Genomic DNA, 16,796 nt, shown 5'->3' with positions numbered 1-16,796 from the left:
TTAGCAATTTCATTTAGCTAGCTGATTGCAGCTCTAGCATGTCCAGGCCATGTGTTGGTGTAGGAGGCGGTGGTCAGCTCACTATAGGCTGCAGCTGGGCTCCTGGCAGCATGAACTGCATCTGCTGAGCCAACATGGCCGCGGCCGTCTTCTGCTGGATCAGGTTGTTCCTGCCGTTAATCTCCAGCTGGGTCTTCAGGTGCGGCGGGGGGTGCAGGTACTTGCAGTTATCACGTGTGCAGCGGCCCTGCGAGAGGAGGGGGGATGGGGACGGGGACAAGCAGGACGAGGGAGGGGGAGAGGAAGGAGGAGGAGGGACAGCAGCTAAGTGACACATTTCATGGGCTCACACTTATTAGATTCCAGGGAGCTACAGCAAGACGGCAAAGCGATAAGACCGCACTGATAGAGGAGATCAATTAGAGGGAGATTTCCTGAGTAATGAAGACAGGTCCGTACATAGAACCTGATAACATGTAAATGGATGTGTTTTTAACGTAAATAAGATGCAAAGTCACAGCTGTACACTGCCATGCATGTTGAACACCTTTGAAAGGGTAGAAAAGCAGTTGGCTATCTCTGCTAGCTTGTGTTTGTCTTCATTCATGCATTCATTTGCATGTCTGCTAACACCAATAGCCAAACATCATAGGAACACGTGTCGCTATCTCAGAGTCCTGCACACAGAAGGCCGGTCCATATCACAGGCAGCGTGTCTTATCTACTTTCTGGACAGGCAGCTTTCAGCGGCGGGCGGAAAGCAAACAGTTTGGGAACTCGTGACGGCGGGGCAGCGGGAGCCAACCTGAGGAGCAGCGTGTCGCTGGTGTGGACTGAAGCCCTGAGTGAGATTAGACCACAGAGGAACTCTGTGAACCACACACACACACACACACACACACACACACACACACACACACACACAGACAGACAGACACACACACACACACAGCAGGCAGACACACACACACACACACAACACAACACACATCACTGCTGCAAAAACAAAAAAGAGGAAGACAAGGGTGGTGTGAAGGAGACTGCTGGTGGTTTTACTGATACCAGAATTTACTTTCAAACTCTGCCTCAGTGAATTCAGCCCAAAGTCATGGCAAATCAAATAAGGACATTATTTCAGCACACAAATACATTCCTATTTTTGCAAATAATTTTGTTGGGTGATTCATGGTGTTCAGTAAAATAAGGCAGTCATATTTGCTAAGCAACCTTAACCACCTGTTTAGCATTGTTATTTGGCATATGTCTGCAGTGGTTTGAAACCTAATCTCTTGAGAAGAACGTAAACTCAGATATGGTCATTAGCATGACCCTGCTCCAGTATAATATTTAATACCTGGAGACAAAAATGAAGTGCTGAAGTGGAGGGAGCATTTCAATCAGCCTTTGAATCTGTGGGCTGAGAGGAGAGCGGTGAGTTAACGGGGCTCTCACTGCCCTGTCATCTGCCAGGAAGCCACCAGAGCCCAGCTCTGCCTTATCAGCACTCCTGTAAGGGTGTGCCGGCCATGTTAATGCCTCCAGCCCCTCCACAACGTTTAAAGTCTGCTCTCTGCTAGTGACCTTGTGCCTTTGGCTTCATTTCCACGTCTTGATCTGATCTGATCCGATCGCGCGGCGTCCGTTTGCTCTGCCGGTCAGCCGACAACAAGAGAGCACCCCACCCCAAGTTGACATAAAACGATAAGAGAAAAATTCTGATTGGCCATCTGTCAGTCAGTGCGGAATGAGATGTTTAAGCTCCTCAATCCTTGAGCACAACCTTTGAGGAGGTCTTGTTGCTCTGTTCGCCGCGTAGGCCGGGTCTTAACGGTGATGCAAGTGCGGCGCGATTGGAAGTGAAGCGGCGTGCTCTGGGCTCGTGTCTCTGCGGGCGGCGGATGAGGTCAGGCTAATGAAGATGGAGCTGGGTGGTGGGAGCGTCATGGCGGCGGGGGACAGCGTGATGGATAGCTGAGCAACATCGCAGGGGGGGCGGAAGGGGGACGCAAGGAGGACGACAGCCACATACTGGGACTAAACACTGCCTCCATGGTTTGCCTGACCAACCCAAAACTCAACAACCTAGTGTAGAGACAACCTGCCGCTCGGGGCTGACAACAGCAAAAAAGCTATTTTAGGTACAAAACAAAAACCCACAAAAAAGTACTGTAACATTTTTACTAAATGTAACTAAATATTAATGGCTTAAAAACTCCCCCATCACACGCAAACACAGAGACTTGACATGCTAATCACTGAGAGGCTATGAGAGACATGAGTAATGAGCATCCCGATCTCAGGAGCCCACTCCAGCTCAGCAGCTCACTAAGGAACACCATCAAGCCCTGGCCAATCCCTGCAGAGCACAGACTCCGCTGCATTATTAATGAAGGACTGGGGAAGCTATGATATTACGGGCTAACTGGAACTAATACTGCACTGAGATATTACACACATGTCTGATGTCTGAATGTACACACACACACACACAGTCAGCAGGACTCGCTTCCAAGGTTCACACAGTTCCCCTCTTCATGGAGAAGGACACAGAAGGAGAGAGAGAGGGAGAGAAAGAGGGGGGGGGGAATGAAAAGCTGTAAGTCATATCAAGTAGGACGCGCTGGGTCAGGGATCTCCTCTGCGTCGCCATGGAAACGCACCCAGCAACAGGGAGGAAGTTTGGCCCCACGCTGTCTCCCTGTCTGCTGACTGGCCACAGAGACTCAAAAAGCGAACAGGGGGAGAGCGAGGGAAGCAAAAACAGAACTGAGCATGAGGGCTCGTGAGCAAAAGCCCAGTCCTTAACCCTTGCCACGCCACTCCTTCATCTACATCAGACTTTCTTTTTACGTCACATTCCTGCCATGTCTCGCTTCTGCTCAGCCAACCGTTTTTGAAACCGGTGTCCTTGTCGAGACATGACAGAGGACCGATGCGCTAGTGCACTGCTCGACACAAAGGACCCAGCGTAGACACGAGGCATGACAACGGACGTGCGACTGGTGCCATCATTCAAATGACAGCAGAGTCGTTTGCAGGGGCCGGCCAACTGCATTATTCATGCTCCCCTCTGCCAACAGGTTAACAGGCTGTCCAGACGGGGCTCGCTGAGCGGGCCATGCAAAGAAGGGACGGCCTCGCGCTTACGTGGCCAGCTCGGATGAAGTGACACGGTAGCAGCCATTAAGGGAGATCAATAAATTAGCAAAAAAGAGGAGAGAGAGGAAAGAGAGGTGGAGGAGAGGAGGGAGAGGGAGGGGTGGGTGGGGGAGGGTGGAGCCTAGGGAGGGGTAATTAAGTATTGGTGTCATACCACATGCCACCAGCAGGAAATAAATCAACATAAATATGAGCCCTACTTAAATCAAGAAGCTAGAGACAGAGGGAGCACTGTCAGAAAATATTCACATACTGGGTGGATGATCATGATTAACACACTCAAACAGTAAGAAAGCTCAGAAGACTGCAGACACAACACCAAGTGTGTGTGTGTGTGTGTGTGTGTGCGTGTGCGTGTGCGTGTGTATGTATATCAGCCCACTAAAACCAAGCCCCATCACAAACACAGAATCTTTTCTGACCTTTACTGGTCTCTCCCACTCACTCAGGCTCAACCCTGAGATTCTCCGTATAGTACACAAAAGATAGCAGCACGAGAAGCCGTCATGGTTCACATTCTGAGAAAAAACACATCAATCACGTCACTCTGAATGCTCGACAAGCAGGGAGCACGGCTTGAACACCACCCCACGCTATCAGCACACCAGTGCTTTTCACAGGGATTACAGTACCCAATAGGCTGGCTAGTGCTGTTGCTAGGCCTCTCTGTTTCCCACTCTCTCTCTTTCTTTCTCTCTCTCTCCCTCTCTCCTGCGCTGCAGGATGAAGCATAAAGCAGAAAAATGGCCGAATAATAAATTCTAACTCAATAAAAAGAGGAGACAGCTGCTGCACTCAGACAGAGTCTCCCTTGTCTGTGTCTCCTGCTGCAGAGAGAAGAGGCACACACTCACACGTACACACAAGTACACACACACACACACACACACACACACACTCACACACATGCACCCACAAGCACACACACACACACACTCTCTCTCTCTCTCTCAAAGCTGTTTGTTGTGAGTGTAATTGTTAGTGGTGCCTCTCCTTATTTTCCATTCATGGCCACTGATGGAGCGCTAAGCCATTATGAAAAAAACACCTACACTGTTCCTGCGTCTGTACTTTATGAGAACTTACTGACACAAAACCCTGATAGAGTTGATATTACATCTTAACAATACTTATATATCGGTGTATCACTTCAATTTTGATATTTGACAATACTAAAATGGATTTCTGAACAATAACAAATGACTCGTGTATGGTTGTGTGATGATGTCTTTGACCTCCACTGGCTCCTCAGCTAACTGAAGATAGCTCACATTTCCTGAGTAAGCAAACAGACAGACACACTGATGCCACTTCTACAGGGAGGAGGATGAAGAAGGATCCTCTGTGTTTGCTCTTAGCTGAGAATGGAAGGTGTGTATTTGATCATCAGGAGGCTGTCTAAGGTAAAACAGTGACAGTACTGACATGCTGCATGCACTAAACATCACACCGTCTGTGTTCCCAACAGGAAGAATACTCTTCATTTTGTTTTACAGTTTCACGAGGGACACAATAGATGGGAGAGTGGGAAGGAGCAAAACTGTTTTAAGTGGCTGCTGTCTTCTCCAAGAGCCCTCTCAGCTATGGATCTAATACACATGTGATGAGTTGGCTACCTCTCAGGTTCTCTTGTCCTTCTACAGGGACTGGTGATGAGCCAACAGACACCCTTGGAACTACGTGCGTTGCACACACAGCCTCTCCTCACAAGTGCCACTATATCTGAATAGCACATCAATGGAATGCAAAGCCATTGTCTGATTGTGTGTGTGTGTGTGTGTGTGTATGTGCCCTCTGGCGAGGGTGAGTGTGTGTTACCTTGAGCGAGTCGAAGCAAGCGATGACGCGGCCATTCTCCACGTGGCAGCTGCGAGAGGGGTGGGCGAACTTGCACTCAGCGTCTGAGCGGGAGCAGGTGCCTCTCTGGTACTCGCGGCACACCTCCAGCGTCAGCCACTTGGCATCGCGGCCCACCGCCACGTTGACGGCCATGATGAGGGGGGTGATGGCAGATGCCAGCAGGGATGGGGTCGGGGGGTCGGGGTGGGGCACCCAGCGGCAATGGAGGGCACGGCGACAAACAGAGCACACAGCAACAACGGAGAAGGAAACACCCTACAGCGCCTCAGTGAAATGATGGCAAGTTAGCTTAGCTGATACCTAGCACAGCAACTCCCAATGTCCTGGTGTTAAAGCAGGCAGGTGAGGCAAACAAATCACTTTGAGAAAATAAACAAAAACAGAAACAACACTGACTAGTGCTCAGTTTGTGAATAGCTGAGAGTATACTGAAGTCCAGCAGGATTTAACAAAGGTGAAGAGGTGGGGCTTTGGACAGAAATGCTTTATGGATGTCCTTGCAGGTGTGGTGGTTAAGTGTGTGTGGGAGGGGGTGTCTGCAGAGTCCAGCTCTGTCTCGGGAACGAGGTGCCAAGGTCAGGCAGGACAGCGTGGCATGCTGGGGCGTGTCCGGCCGCGGCCCCTCTGCAGGCAGGCTCCGCAGGGCTCCGAAAGAGTGCGTCCTTCCGCTCGCCTGTGGGGTGGCGGGTCACCTTCTAGCCACTCCCTGCCTCGTTTGTGTCCGGCCCGAAGAAAACTACGCAGGTTCCTCTCAAGCGGCCAAATGACCCATCGCCAAAGCAAAGCAAGCGCTAGTGCTGCTAGCCACTTATGCTAACATGTCTGAGAATAGAAGGGAGTGGGTAGGGTGGGGCGGGTTGGGGGGACACTGTAACTGGACGTCAGGATAAGGCAAGGTCTTTAAAAGGACAACTAATGGACCTGTGTCCTTGATCTAATGGGGTGGAATAGCAGCAGGAGGAGAGGGAGCAGAGATGGAGAAACTGTCTGCCTGTCAGGGTGAAATATAATCCTAGTCAAGGCCAAGCCCTCAACAAACATACACACACGCACACACGCGCACACGACACACACACGCACGCACACACACTCACACACACACACACATAGAAAGACTCACACAAGCCAGCAGGGGGGAGATTTATCCAAGCAGGTAGACCCACATGGAAGCCAGGAATGCCTCTGCTGCTGCTGCTGCTGCTGCTGCTCTCAGCGTAGGCACTTTAGTGGGGCTGTAGTTTGTCCTCTTGTTTCAGTCTTGTTCACATCCCTCCAGCACCCCACAAGTCCTGTGCTCGCCACGTTCACTCCTTCCTCATCTTCGCCCCTCACTTCTTCAAGTGCGTGGCTTCAGTCCAACAAAAGCCTGCCTTTGAAGGGAAGGAGAAGACGATTAAAAAAAAGTATGTCAGGAGACGGCGATGAGTAGTTGGCGATCAGTCAACTGAAAGGAGAGCAGCTCTGCGGAGGAGCGCCACTCATCTGTGAGGGCGCGGGGAATACAGGTGGCAGTTTGAAAACAAACAAAGCCGACGAGCAGGAGGAGCAGGAGGAGCGGGAGGAGCGGGAGGAGGAGGGGGAGACGCGCGCGTGTGGCCAGCGCAGCCCCGCGCACTATTTGCACTGCAAACCTGAGACGGACACGCGGCGAGAGCGGGAGACTGAGACGGGCAGAGGAGCGACCGGAGCGAGACGGACGGCAGCAAGCGAGAGCACATGGAGAGGAGCAGAGCAGAGGAGGAAGAGAGGGAGAGAGAGAGAGAGAGAGGGAGCTGAGGAGGAGCCGCGTGGACGGACGGAGAGAGAGAGAGAGAGAGAGGGGAGAGGAGAGCAGAGGAAGGAGAGAGGGGCGGGCAGCCGGGAGAGAGAGCAGACAGCAGTGCTCAGGAAAAAGGCCAGGCTACGTCTTGATTAAGAGATAGAGCGGGTGGGTGAGTGAGAGAGAGAGAGAGAGAGAGAGAGAGAGAGAGAGAGAGAGAGAGAGAGAGTGAGGGGGGATGATACGTCACTTCAGCAACTCCCATGTGCTCCGCGGAGGATAAAGTGACAGCATGTCTGAACGCGCACATGCTCGTGATTTATGCACGCGGAGAGGTCAGCGTACAACTCTGACGTCACTGCAGCTTTTGTACACAATTGCAAAACGTGAAACAGAGGGGTGGAAAATCACCCGGGAAGAGAAAGGGAGCTGTTTTTCACTACTGCAGCTGCTGAGCACTAAGCACAGGATCACACAGCCAATCACAGTGAGCCTCGCAAGCTGACAGAGGGGCTCCTTGGCCAATGGCGTGAGGAGTGACGCACCGATGCCGTTTCCTTTTTTTCTCTCTCTCTCTCTCCATGTCCCTCTCTGTGTCTCTCTCTCAGCACCTACCCACCTTGGCAGGGTGTGAGGCTGTCATTGCTATGCTCTATGGGCAGAATTAAAAGGCAGTGACATTCAGCAGAAATGACTGCAAAACCTGGGTGCTATTGACGCTGCACAGGGTGATGGATGGAGAAGAGTGAATGAGGAGAGGGATGACAGGATGGATGGCAGAGAGAGAGAGAGAAAAGGTCATATTGCATAGTGGATATTTGTTTATGTTCATCTTCTATTTCTATCTGTTTTTAAGGGACATGATAAGGAACAGCTTTTAAATTAGGAGACACTATACAGTATGTGTGTTGATCTCCATGGTGACATGTAGCAGGTTTTGCTGCGTGTGTGTCTGTCTGTGTGTGTCTGTGTGTGTCTCTGAATGACAAAGGGGGTGTTGCTGGGAAGAGAATATGAGGCAGCGCAGCAGGAGACTTGCTCAGGAGGGAGTATGTGTATGTGTGTGTATGTGTGTGCATGTGTGTGTGCCTGTGTGTGTGCCTGTGTGTCTTTGTAAATATGCATGTCATGAGTCTGACATCAGACATGCAGCGCACTGCTACCCGTGAACACTGCAATGTTTAGCAATCTGACTCAATACAAACCACAAAATACACAAATGATCTGACGACACAATGACCCATCAAAATGTCCACTACCCTCTAGACGTTACCGCTGTACGCGCTGCCAGGAAGAAAGAGCGGCGAGGTCAAATAGCACTTAGACATCTATCAATACATTGAACAAAGTAAAGAGAGCAGGTGAAGAGAGAGAGAGAGTGAGTGAGAGAGAGAGAGAGAGAGAGAGAGAGAGAGAGAGAGGGGGGGAGAGAGAGGGGGGGGGGGAGGGAGAGAGAGAGTGAGAGTGGTTGGGGCAGATATGATCAGTGCCTGTGTCTCATAGCGACAGACACAGACAGAGGGAGTGGTGGGGGGTTTGTGCGTATGAGAGTGCAGACAGCCAGGCTAGGAGGAGTGCACTGCAGTGAGGGAGGAGAGAGAGGGGAAAGAAAGAGAGGAGGGAGAGAGAGAGAGATAAAACAGTGGGAGAGATAGGAGAGAGAGAGAGAGAGAGAGAGAGAGAAAGAGAGGGGGAGAAAGACAGGAATGAAAAGTGAATTAATACACCCACCTTCAGACAAGAGAACAAAGGGACGCACTATGAAGAAAGAAAGAAAGCAAAAGAAGGGCCCAAGAGGGAAAAGTAGGCTTTGCTCCGTTGCATATGTCATCACACCAACCTCTGGCTCCACCCTCCCTCCCCCACGCCCACACACCTCCATCTATCCAGGGATCGATACAGAGTTCCCTCAAGGGAACTCACTCATCCCTTCCCCAGGTCTGCTAGGCAGGCGAGGCAGGATGCCGGGAACACGTCCAGAGACTGAGCAAAGCTCAGCGCTGAACCACACACGCACTTAGAACACAAGAACTCCAAACATGTTCATAACCACACACACAGACACATACAGTACACACACACATACACACACACACACACAACACACACACACAAAGACCTTAAGTGCATGTGTACAGCTAAACATATACGTAGCCGCGTGCACTTTTAGACTTGTGCAGATCTGTGCTACCAGTTTCAAAAGGTCATCTCTGCAATGCAGCATGCAGGCCCGGGGCAAGCCAGGGTACGCTTAGCTCACGTTGCTGCCTGTCATGTGGATGCCTTGCTGACACTCCCCAACATGGAAACACACACACACACACACAGATGCAGACACACACACACACACACACATACACCGCAAGTCGTCCTTTCCATCACCACAATAGACCAACGTGACAACAAACTCACAGACACGTTGTCAGCACCATAAATAGATAATAATAAGTGTCACATGAATTAATGACGGATGCAAAGCAAACAGACATCACCGTTCTGCGTGTCGGTGGTGCCTTCCAAAAGCATGACCTGCATTCTAAACATCGGTCGGATGTTGAATAAGATGTCTGTCAGACACACTCAATCAATATCCCGCCAGTGTAATGGGGCAGACGTGGACGTGTTCACGCTGCCACAGCAAACAGTGACACGGTGTTTTCACGGGGCAAATAACTCTCTTTTGGGCCAAATATGATCACGGTGACTTGGAATACACACAACTTCACCTGATATGAATGACAAAGAATTTCAGAACACTGTCAGGATTCAGGCTGATCAATGAGGGACACATTAATAACAAAAAGGAAAGAAAGAAAGTAAGGAAGAAAGGAAAGAAAGATAGACAGCTAGGCCATCCAGGGGCAATAGAAGGTTTGATTGAGGTGCATTAAGGCAGGGGGCAGCTGAGCGGCGGGCTTACTGCAGCATGGAGAGGGATGAGAACCACCGTGCAGACAAAGCCTGGCTCTGGTTCCGGCTGCACAGAGCAAAGCTGCATGAGGGTCGCCCTGCATAACGCTGGCACCAGCGGTGTAGCGAAGGGAACATACAGAACTGACACTACAAGGTCACCCAAACAAGCGCACACACACACACACACACACACTGTTACAAAGTAGCTTAATGCTAGGTCTATGAAACATACTTGTGTGTTTAGTGTGGGAGAGTTATTGGTGGTAACAAAGCTCATTGATAAAAACATTCTGTATGGACACCATCCCTAGCTGAGTACAGTATTTGCATAGCCACAAGTATAATATATGTATAGTTGCACAGGAATAGATAACCTCTGTGCTCTTACATAACATATGGAAGGTAAACATGAATTAGCAAACGCATATAAAAGGTTATGGTTCACCATTTAGGCCTAACCAATAGAAGTGTAAACATACACGTACAAACATAACCGATAGCTTTATCTATTTATCTATAGCTATATCTATATTATATGACAAAGTTACTACTCTGTTTTAGCCCCTTAGTTGGACAGAATGCAGAACTCTCCGATCTTAGAAACAGGCCATGTTCTACTTAAATATAAATAATATCACATACCATACTTAATTATCTTCTCTATACTATTCTGACCAGTGTATTGAGGTCATGACATTTTTGATGACTCTTAAGGCGTAGTTCTCTAACAAACCATCAAATATTTTCCAAATACAGATTTTTTGGAAGTAGGAGATAAAATCTTCCAAATGACCTACCAAGGACATTCAAATAATGAATGAATAATGAGACCAGCTGAACCAGAGCAGTTCACTTCCTTAATACTGAAATTTTACAAAGTTTGAAAACGTCCAACGTCCAAACATAGTATACTCGCTTAAAGGATAATTCTGGTGTGATTTTGACCTAAAGTGTGTTGAAACATGATACCGAGTGTGAACGTATGTCTCATAGCTCACCTCGGCTTGTCCCCTGCACTCAGAAATCTGGCGCTAGTTAGCCAATGCTACCAACACAGTGTTTCGTTGTGGTGCCTCGGGCATCGGCCTAGCCATGCAAATAAATCACTGTTTTACACCATTTACGAGGCTCAAAGTAGCTCCATACTTCATTGGTAGACTTCCGAGGGCCTTGACATTTAAAACGAGACATAGAGAACTTTGAAAAAGCACTGGTAGTTTATTTACAAGACGATTTATACAGACAGTACCTTAAGGAATTTTACCGTTCGACGCCATCTTGAATTTAGTCACGATAAGTCGAGCGACGAGTACGAACCAACAAGTATGATAAGGGATCAGATTCCAAAAATAATTCCGTGAAAATGCATGGATTCCAGTTGCTGCTCCTGGAAGCAACTGAATCCATGCATTTCCACTGAATTATTTTTTAGGCTAACTAGCGCCAGATTTCTGAGTGCAGAGGACAAGCCGAGGTGAGCTATGAGACATACGTTCACACTCGGTATCATGTTTCAACACACTTTAGGTCAATATCACACCGGAATTCTCCTTTAAAATTGAGTAAACTGCCCCATGGTAGCCGCTGTCTCGTGGACTTCTTAGTTCTGTGCCACATGAACCTAGATCTACATCACATTATTACCCCTCACCAAGAGTCGGTCAGAAGATTCCAGGACTAAGCCACATGTATGCTATTGCTTGTGCTACTAAATGAGCTAAAACAGCTATCATACAATGGGAACATGACGATCAGCAGTTGGGGCCTTTCTGCCCCTCAGCTGACATGATTCATTTGCACGTAAGTGTGAAGGGTCGTATAGCAACCTGTGTGTGTGTGCATTAACAATGTAAATGCAATTTAAAACATTGATGAGCTGTAAGAAAATGTTGAAATACTGTAGGAGGATGCTACATTGGAATTTGTAAGGTAAATGTGGAGCTTCGGTTCCAAGACCCCCAATGTAATGTTGTTAATGTGGCAGAGAATATGAGAGCTTGGGCTTCAGAAAGGGATGCAAAAGAAGGTTGCTAAATGTAGCAGCTTTTCAACCTGAAGTGTTAATTGCATCGAAAGGGGAGTGCTGACCAAAATATTGAAATGTCTTGGAAACACAAGTCCTGATTGAACACAGCGTAGCTGTTGCAAGGTGTAGAGGCAAGGGAACAAATGCATTAGGAGCAACTTTTACAGGAATTAACCATGGAATTTGGAGTGAACCCTCAGAATGGAATGAACAATGGAATGCATACAATATGTTGGTCATACAGGAAGACCGTGATTGTGAGTAAAGAATCAGTGTGGCACATAACCAAAGGCAGCAATACTGATGCAGGCTGAGCACAGGAGCTGATGGATTGCCTGCCGCCATAGGTGATGCTGAACTAGCCAGGTTTCCCTGCAGCAGAATGGGGGGGGGGGGGGGGGGCATGGGGCTCCAGAAGTCAGCAGGTAGAGGTCAGGTGCTAGCATAGGAAGCAGGGGGAGGAGGAGGCTACTGTTGACTACAGCACGCTGCATCCCTCATCAGAGACGGAATACCACAACATAACCTTCATTCCACAGAGAGCTTACATAGGCAAACAAGCCCAGCTACAAAAGCTACAACGCTAATGCTTCTAGATAATCATTACACTACTATAAGACCCCCACAACGTGCTGTTGATTACCACTTTTATCAATTATATTTAAGAACAATGCATATTGTATTTTTTGTTCGGTCTGTCTTAATAGTAATCTTTCCTTTCTTAAGGCATGAGTAATATCCTTCCTCCTTATATTTGCAGCAAGATAAATGAACTTGCCATTTCACTAATGGATGGCCACTCCAAAACAGTATGTTAGACTTCACCTCCAAAATGAAACCAGAGCTGCAGAAAGCCAAATCCTCCAGCTAAAATGGAGAGCTGCAGAGTTTAAGGTGATTCAGGTAAGGTTAAATGAGATGAGACAGGGGGAGGACCAGAGAAGGGGTGGGGGTGGGGATGGGAAAAAAAAGAGTAAGTGCCCACAGCCAGGGAGAAAAATAATTAGGTTAAGTATCCATAATCCCGTCAACCTATTACAGCACTGGCCTTCACTCACAGAAACATCCAACCCACATCCACTCCCTCTCCCTTCCCTCTCTTTCTGCCTGTCTTACTGCCTTTCTTCCTGTCGGTCTGTCTGTCTGTCTTGCTCTCTTGCACACACACCCACACACACACAAACAAACTCTGAAGACAAAACCTAGAGAATGGATTGAAACAGAGGCAATACATATGCATGTATTTGCATTGGGAAAAGAAAGACATAGCCTTTCATACTAACTGATCTGCAGTGAGTGCACGTGACTTTCTCATTTGTAATATCCAATGTCATTTAGATATTTCAGCATTTGCGCACTGTTGACCTATTGATGATTTGCTGACTGTTTCTGGCCTCTGTCCTGCCAGTGGGTAGAACAAAGATATTTAAAGCCTGTGGTTCTAAGGGTAGGGTGGAGTGTGTTATGGTTAAATCAATATCACATATTTAGCCTAGCATTTGATGATTTGTTAATGCCGTTTCTTTAGCAGTACAGTGTCGTGTTTTATTGGCATCTGAAAATTCATGGTATTCGAGGAGGCCCAGAGAGTGGGCGGCAGAGACGGGGTGAGAGGGGGCAGATAAGGACGTGTTTTGTGTGCACAGTAACCTCTCTGTGAGCAGTTATCATTGCTTTTATGGAGCGCAGGAAAATGTGCTAGACCAGTGCAAAGTCTGCAACAGGGCGAGCGAGACTGGGTGAGTGAGAGTGTGTGTGTGAGACAGACGGAGGGCGAGTTTGAACTCGCTTAGCTGTTAAATGAGCCACTGATATGGAGGGAGCTGTGCTGAGACAAGGCTGGCCAAAGCGGTGACGTGTGTGTGTTTGTGCAAGCCTCGGAGCCTGGGTTTATGACTGGGTGAGAACACTGTTCCCCTATGTGCCTATCCATCCATCTCATTCCTCAACCAAACGGAGGGAATTTCACTTCAGTGGGCAGAGGAGCACTGATCATCATAAAGGCTAATGATAACACCGTATCCTGAGTTAACCTCGGTGCCATAGTTGATTAGTTGAACTATTAAATTAGTCGCCAACTGTTTTGGTAATCAGTTTTGTGCCATTTTTTTTAATGAAAATACCTCAACATTCTCTGATTGCAGCTTCTCAAACTTGAATATTTTCAGCTCTAGTCCTCTATGACAGTAAACTAAATATCTTTGTTGTGTGGTCAAAACAAGACATAATCCAGTGTCGTCTTCTATGCCAACAACAATCCTTGCAGGATTTTAAATGTTTCCTTTAAAAGTGCATGCAGGTTTGTTGAGGAGACAGAGACACGGGAGAGGCTGTGCAAAGGTGCGCATAGCTCTACAATGAAAGGATTTCATCCAATTTAAGTAGTACAACATTGAAAATCATTGTGTGGTGGTCAGTGTTGATATTGTGGTGGGCTGCCAGAAATAAGTCAGTGTATGGGAAACACTGTAATCTTGGGCTTTGGAAAACACTGATCAACACTTTCAACCATTAACTGACATTTTATCTATCAAACAACTAAGTGATGCATCAAGTAAGTAATTGACAGATTAATCAACAATGATGATAATCGTCAGTTGCAGCCATATAGGTTATAAAAATGTAATAATTACAGTGGAACCTCTGTCTATGCCCACTTCCTCTACAAGACTAGGGGTTGGGTCTACAACATACTGCAGGGCTTGAAGAGTAACCATGGTGATACTCAGAGTGGGAGACCTCAGGTACTCTAGTCTATAACACTCAAACTAGCCCCCGTGCTCAATACTGTAAAGACTACAGTGTGCATTGAAATCAAACTGAATATTTAACCAAGGGACAGCATTCTAAACAGGAATTCACACACACACACACACACACACACACTTCATGTATCTCTAGCACTACAGTACAACTGGACAATGACAAAAATGAGGAAATGGCATTTGTGCAAAAAAAGGAACTTGTGATCTTTTGAGGTTAAAAAAGACATAACCATGCAGTGAAATGTTGAAACACCTAGGCTAGTGTGTTTGTGTGGATAGCATTCATGAAGGCCTCAAAAAAAAAATATGATGTTAGTTATAGTTGTAGAATATTTCAGGACAGACACATCCATCCAGACATAGCTCATCACCAGTGGCTCAATTCACTGAGCAAAATATGCTGATGTCAGACAGATTAACCATGACCTTTTCTTAACTGTTCACAAGACAATGTTGGCTTATTTCTGGGATAAAAGTAACAAATAAAGTGGACTGAGCAGTGAGGTTTCATATCTCTCTCTCTCTCTCACACACACACACACCTCAAGAAGGTTCCAGGAAACCAAGGACAAATTCTGTTTCTATTGTAAGTAAACACGTTATGGTTGGGAGAGCGCTCTTGGCTCCGTCCATGAAAATGTCATCATGACTTAGATTTAATAGCGCTGTCTGACAGCCTAGTAAAGAGAGAGTGTTACCACTTTGCACTCAGTTACTTAAGCAACCTTTCCCCTCAGTGCAATGGTTAGAACCTTCTGTTACCAAAATGGAATTTCATTTCTTGACTTAAGTCATACGGGCCTTATGTTATGCTCGATTTTGGTGGCGAGTTTGTAAACTGACATAAGGCTACCTGTTACTCCAACACTGAGAACAGGCTACGCAGTGTGTCAAATAGCCTACGCTTCTATTACAGCCCTAGAACTAGAACGCGGGCTAAAACGCGTTTTCCTCATGATCTGTTAGAATATCTCACTATACTTACCCTTCCACGCACATTTCGTGATAAATAAGCGACATTTCGCAACTCCGGATATCAAACCTAGGCTATGAACCTTTAGCTACTAGAATGCTACGCATTTGAAAATGGTTGAGATGTTTGACAGCCAGCCAGACCTAAAAAAATGTATGCCATGTAAAAAAGGCTTTGCACAACTGCTTAGTTATTAAAAACTACCAGCCGCTCACAATGCAGAAATGGTTCTTCAAATGAACCTCCCAAATCTTTAACATGGGATACAACAGCCTAGCATAGATAGATATAGCAGGAGTGAAAGACGAACTGTCACCTGGCCACGACATTCTGAGGGCTGCGTTCAAATTAGACTTTCGAAAACAATATAATTGTATCGGTCTATCGACATATCGGGCTTTCATCATAGGATTGGTCAAGAACATGCGTAAGTTTATGATAAAGGAAATACTGCAACTAGGAAGTCTCTTACCTGACTAGACAGCTGTTTCATCAGACTTTGTGATAAATAATCGGCCTCCCAGACGTATTTTTAAATCATTCTCTCCTACAAGCACAACCAATCATTTATCTATTTTCGACACGTCGCGAAAGTGGATGAATGTACACGGGTGCCTGAGAATACAAACTAAACTTTTCTTAATATTTCTTTAACTGTACTGGGTTTCTATGCAAGCACTGAATGCAATGCATGAAATGCTACATTAGCGATTAAAGCAAGCGATGGGAAGCGTGAAGCAAGCTATCGTTGCTTGCTACACGAGGCGAAGTGAAAATGAGGGAGGGTTGCGAGGTAATGTGTGCGTGCGTCTCCTGACCAGTATTACGCATTGCCGTGTTGCCTCCATTTTGGGGGAATCCCGTTTGAGTTGACTGTAATAACTGGTGTAGGGTGAGAGAATCACTGTAAAACAGTACATATACCCATACAGACCACACATTGACCATTTTCTGAACCCAGTCGAAAAGAGGGTGGAGTTCATTTTGAATTTCAGTAGAATAGAGCCAATTACAAACGTTGAATTGTATTCAGATTATAATGTCGCATAGATCTTATTGAATATACCAGTATGTAAGAATAAATATATAGCTTAAATATTAATTTAAGCAAAATAGAGCGTTTAGATAAGAAACATAAGCCTCTCCAACAACCACCTAATTGATCTTGCTGTTAAAATTAAGGTATGTCTATTCTTAACGTTAACGCTCAAGTCTACCTCCACTTTTTTGAGAGGGTAGAAATGTTCTCATCCTCATCTTCTGCTAGGAGCTGTTGATTCATATGCAACTCCGCGCGGCATGAAGTTGAACAGGACAGAAAAGTGCAGAAAATCTCGTGCC

General features: G+C 46.9%; 1 protein-coding gene across 11 annotated transcripts in view; it reads right to left on the bottom strand.

Moving 5' to 3' along the window:
* mbnl3 (muscleblind-like splicing regulator 3) overlaps positions 1 to 16,237 on the bottom strand; it is a 32,954-nt gene extending 16,717 nt beyond the window's left edge. For 5 of the 11 annotated variants that reach the window (XM_042075488.1, XM_042075491.1, XM_042075490.1 and 2 more), the window contains exons 1-3: positions 15,928 to 16,236; positions 4,978 to 6,389; positions 83 to 247 (exon numbers count right to left, since the gene is read on the bottom strand). In XM_042075488.1, coding sequence (XP_041931422.1) covers positions 83 to 247; positions 4,978 to 5,151 — 339 coding nt within the window. In that variant the 5' untranslated portion in view covers positions 5,152 to 6,389; positions 15,928 to 16,236. Of the gene's footprint in view, positions 1 to 82; positions 248 to 4,977; positions 6,390 to 15,927 lie in introns of all 11 variants that reach the window. The other 6 variants (XM_042075487.1, XM_042075483.1, XM_042075486.1 and 3 more) reach the window with 4 other exon arrangements.
* Positions 16,238 to 16,796: the final 559 nt, after the last annotated feature.

The sequence above is a fragment of the Alosa sapidissima genome, chromosome 20 (assembly GCF_018492685.1).
Source record: "Alosa sapidissima isolate fAloSap1 chromosome 20, fAloSap1.pri, whole genome shotgun sequence".
NCBI classification, from domain to species: domain Eukaryota; kingdom Metazoa; phylum Chordata; class Actinopteri; order Clupeiformes; family Clupeidae; genus Alosa; species Alosa sapidissima.
This window is presented reverse-complemented; position numbering and strand designations above follow the sequence as displayed.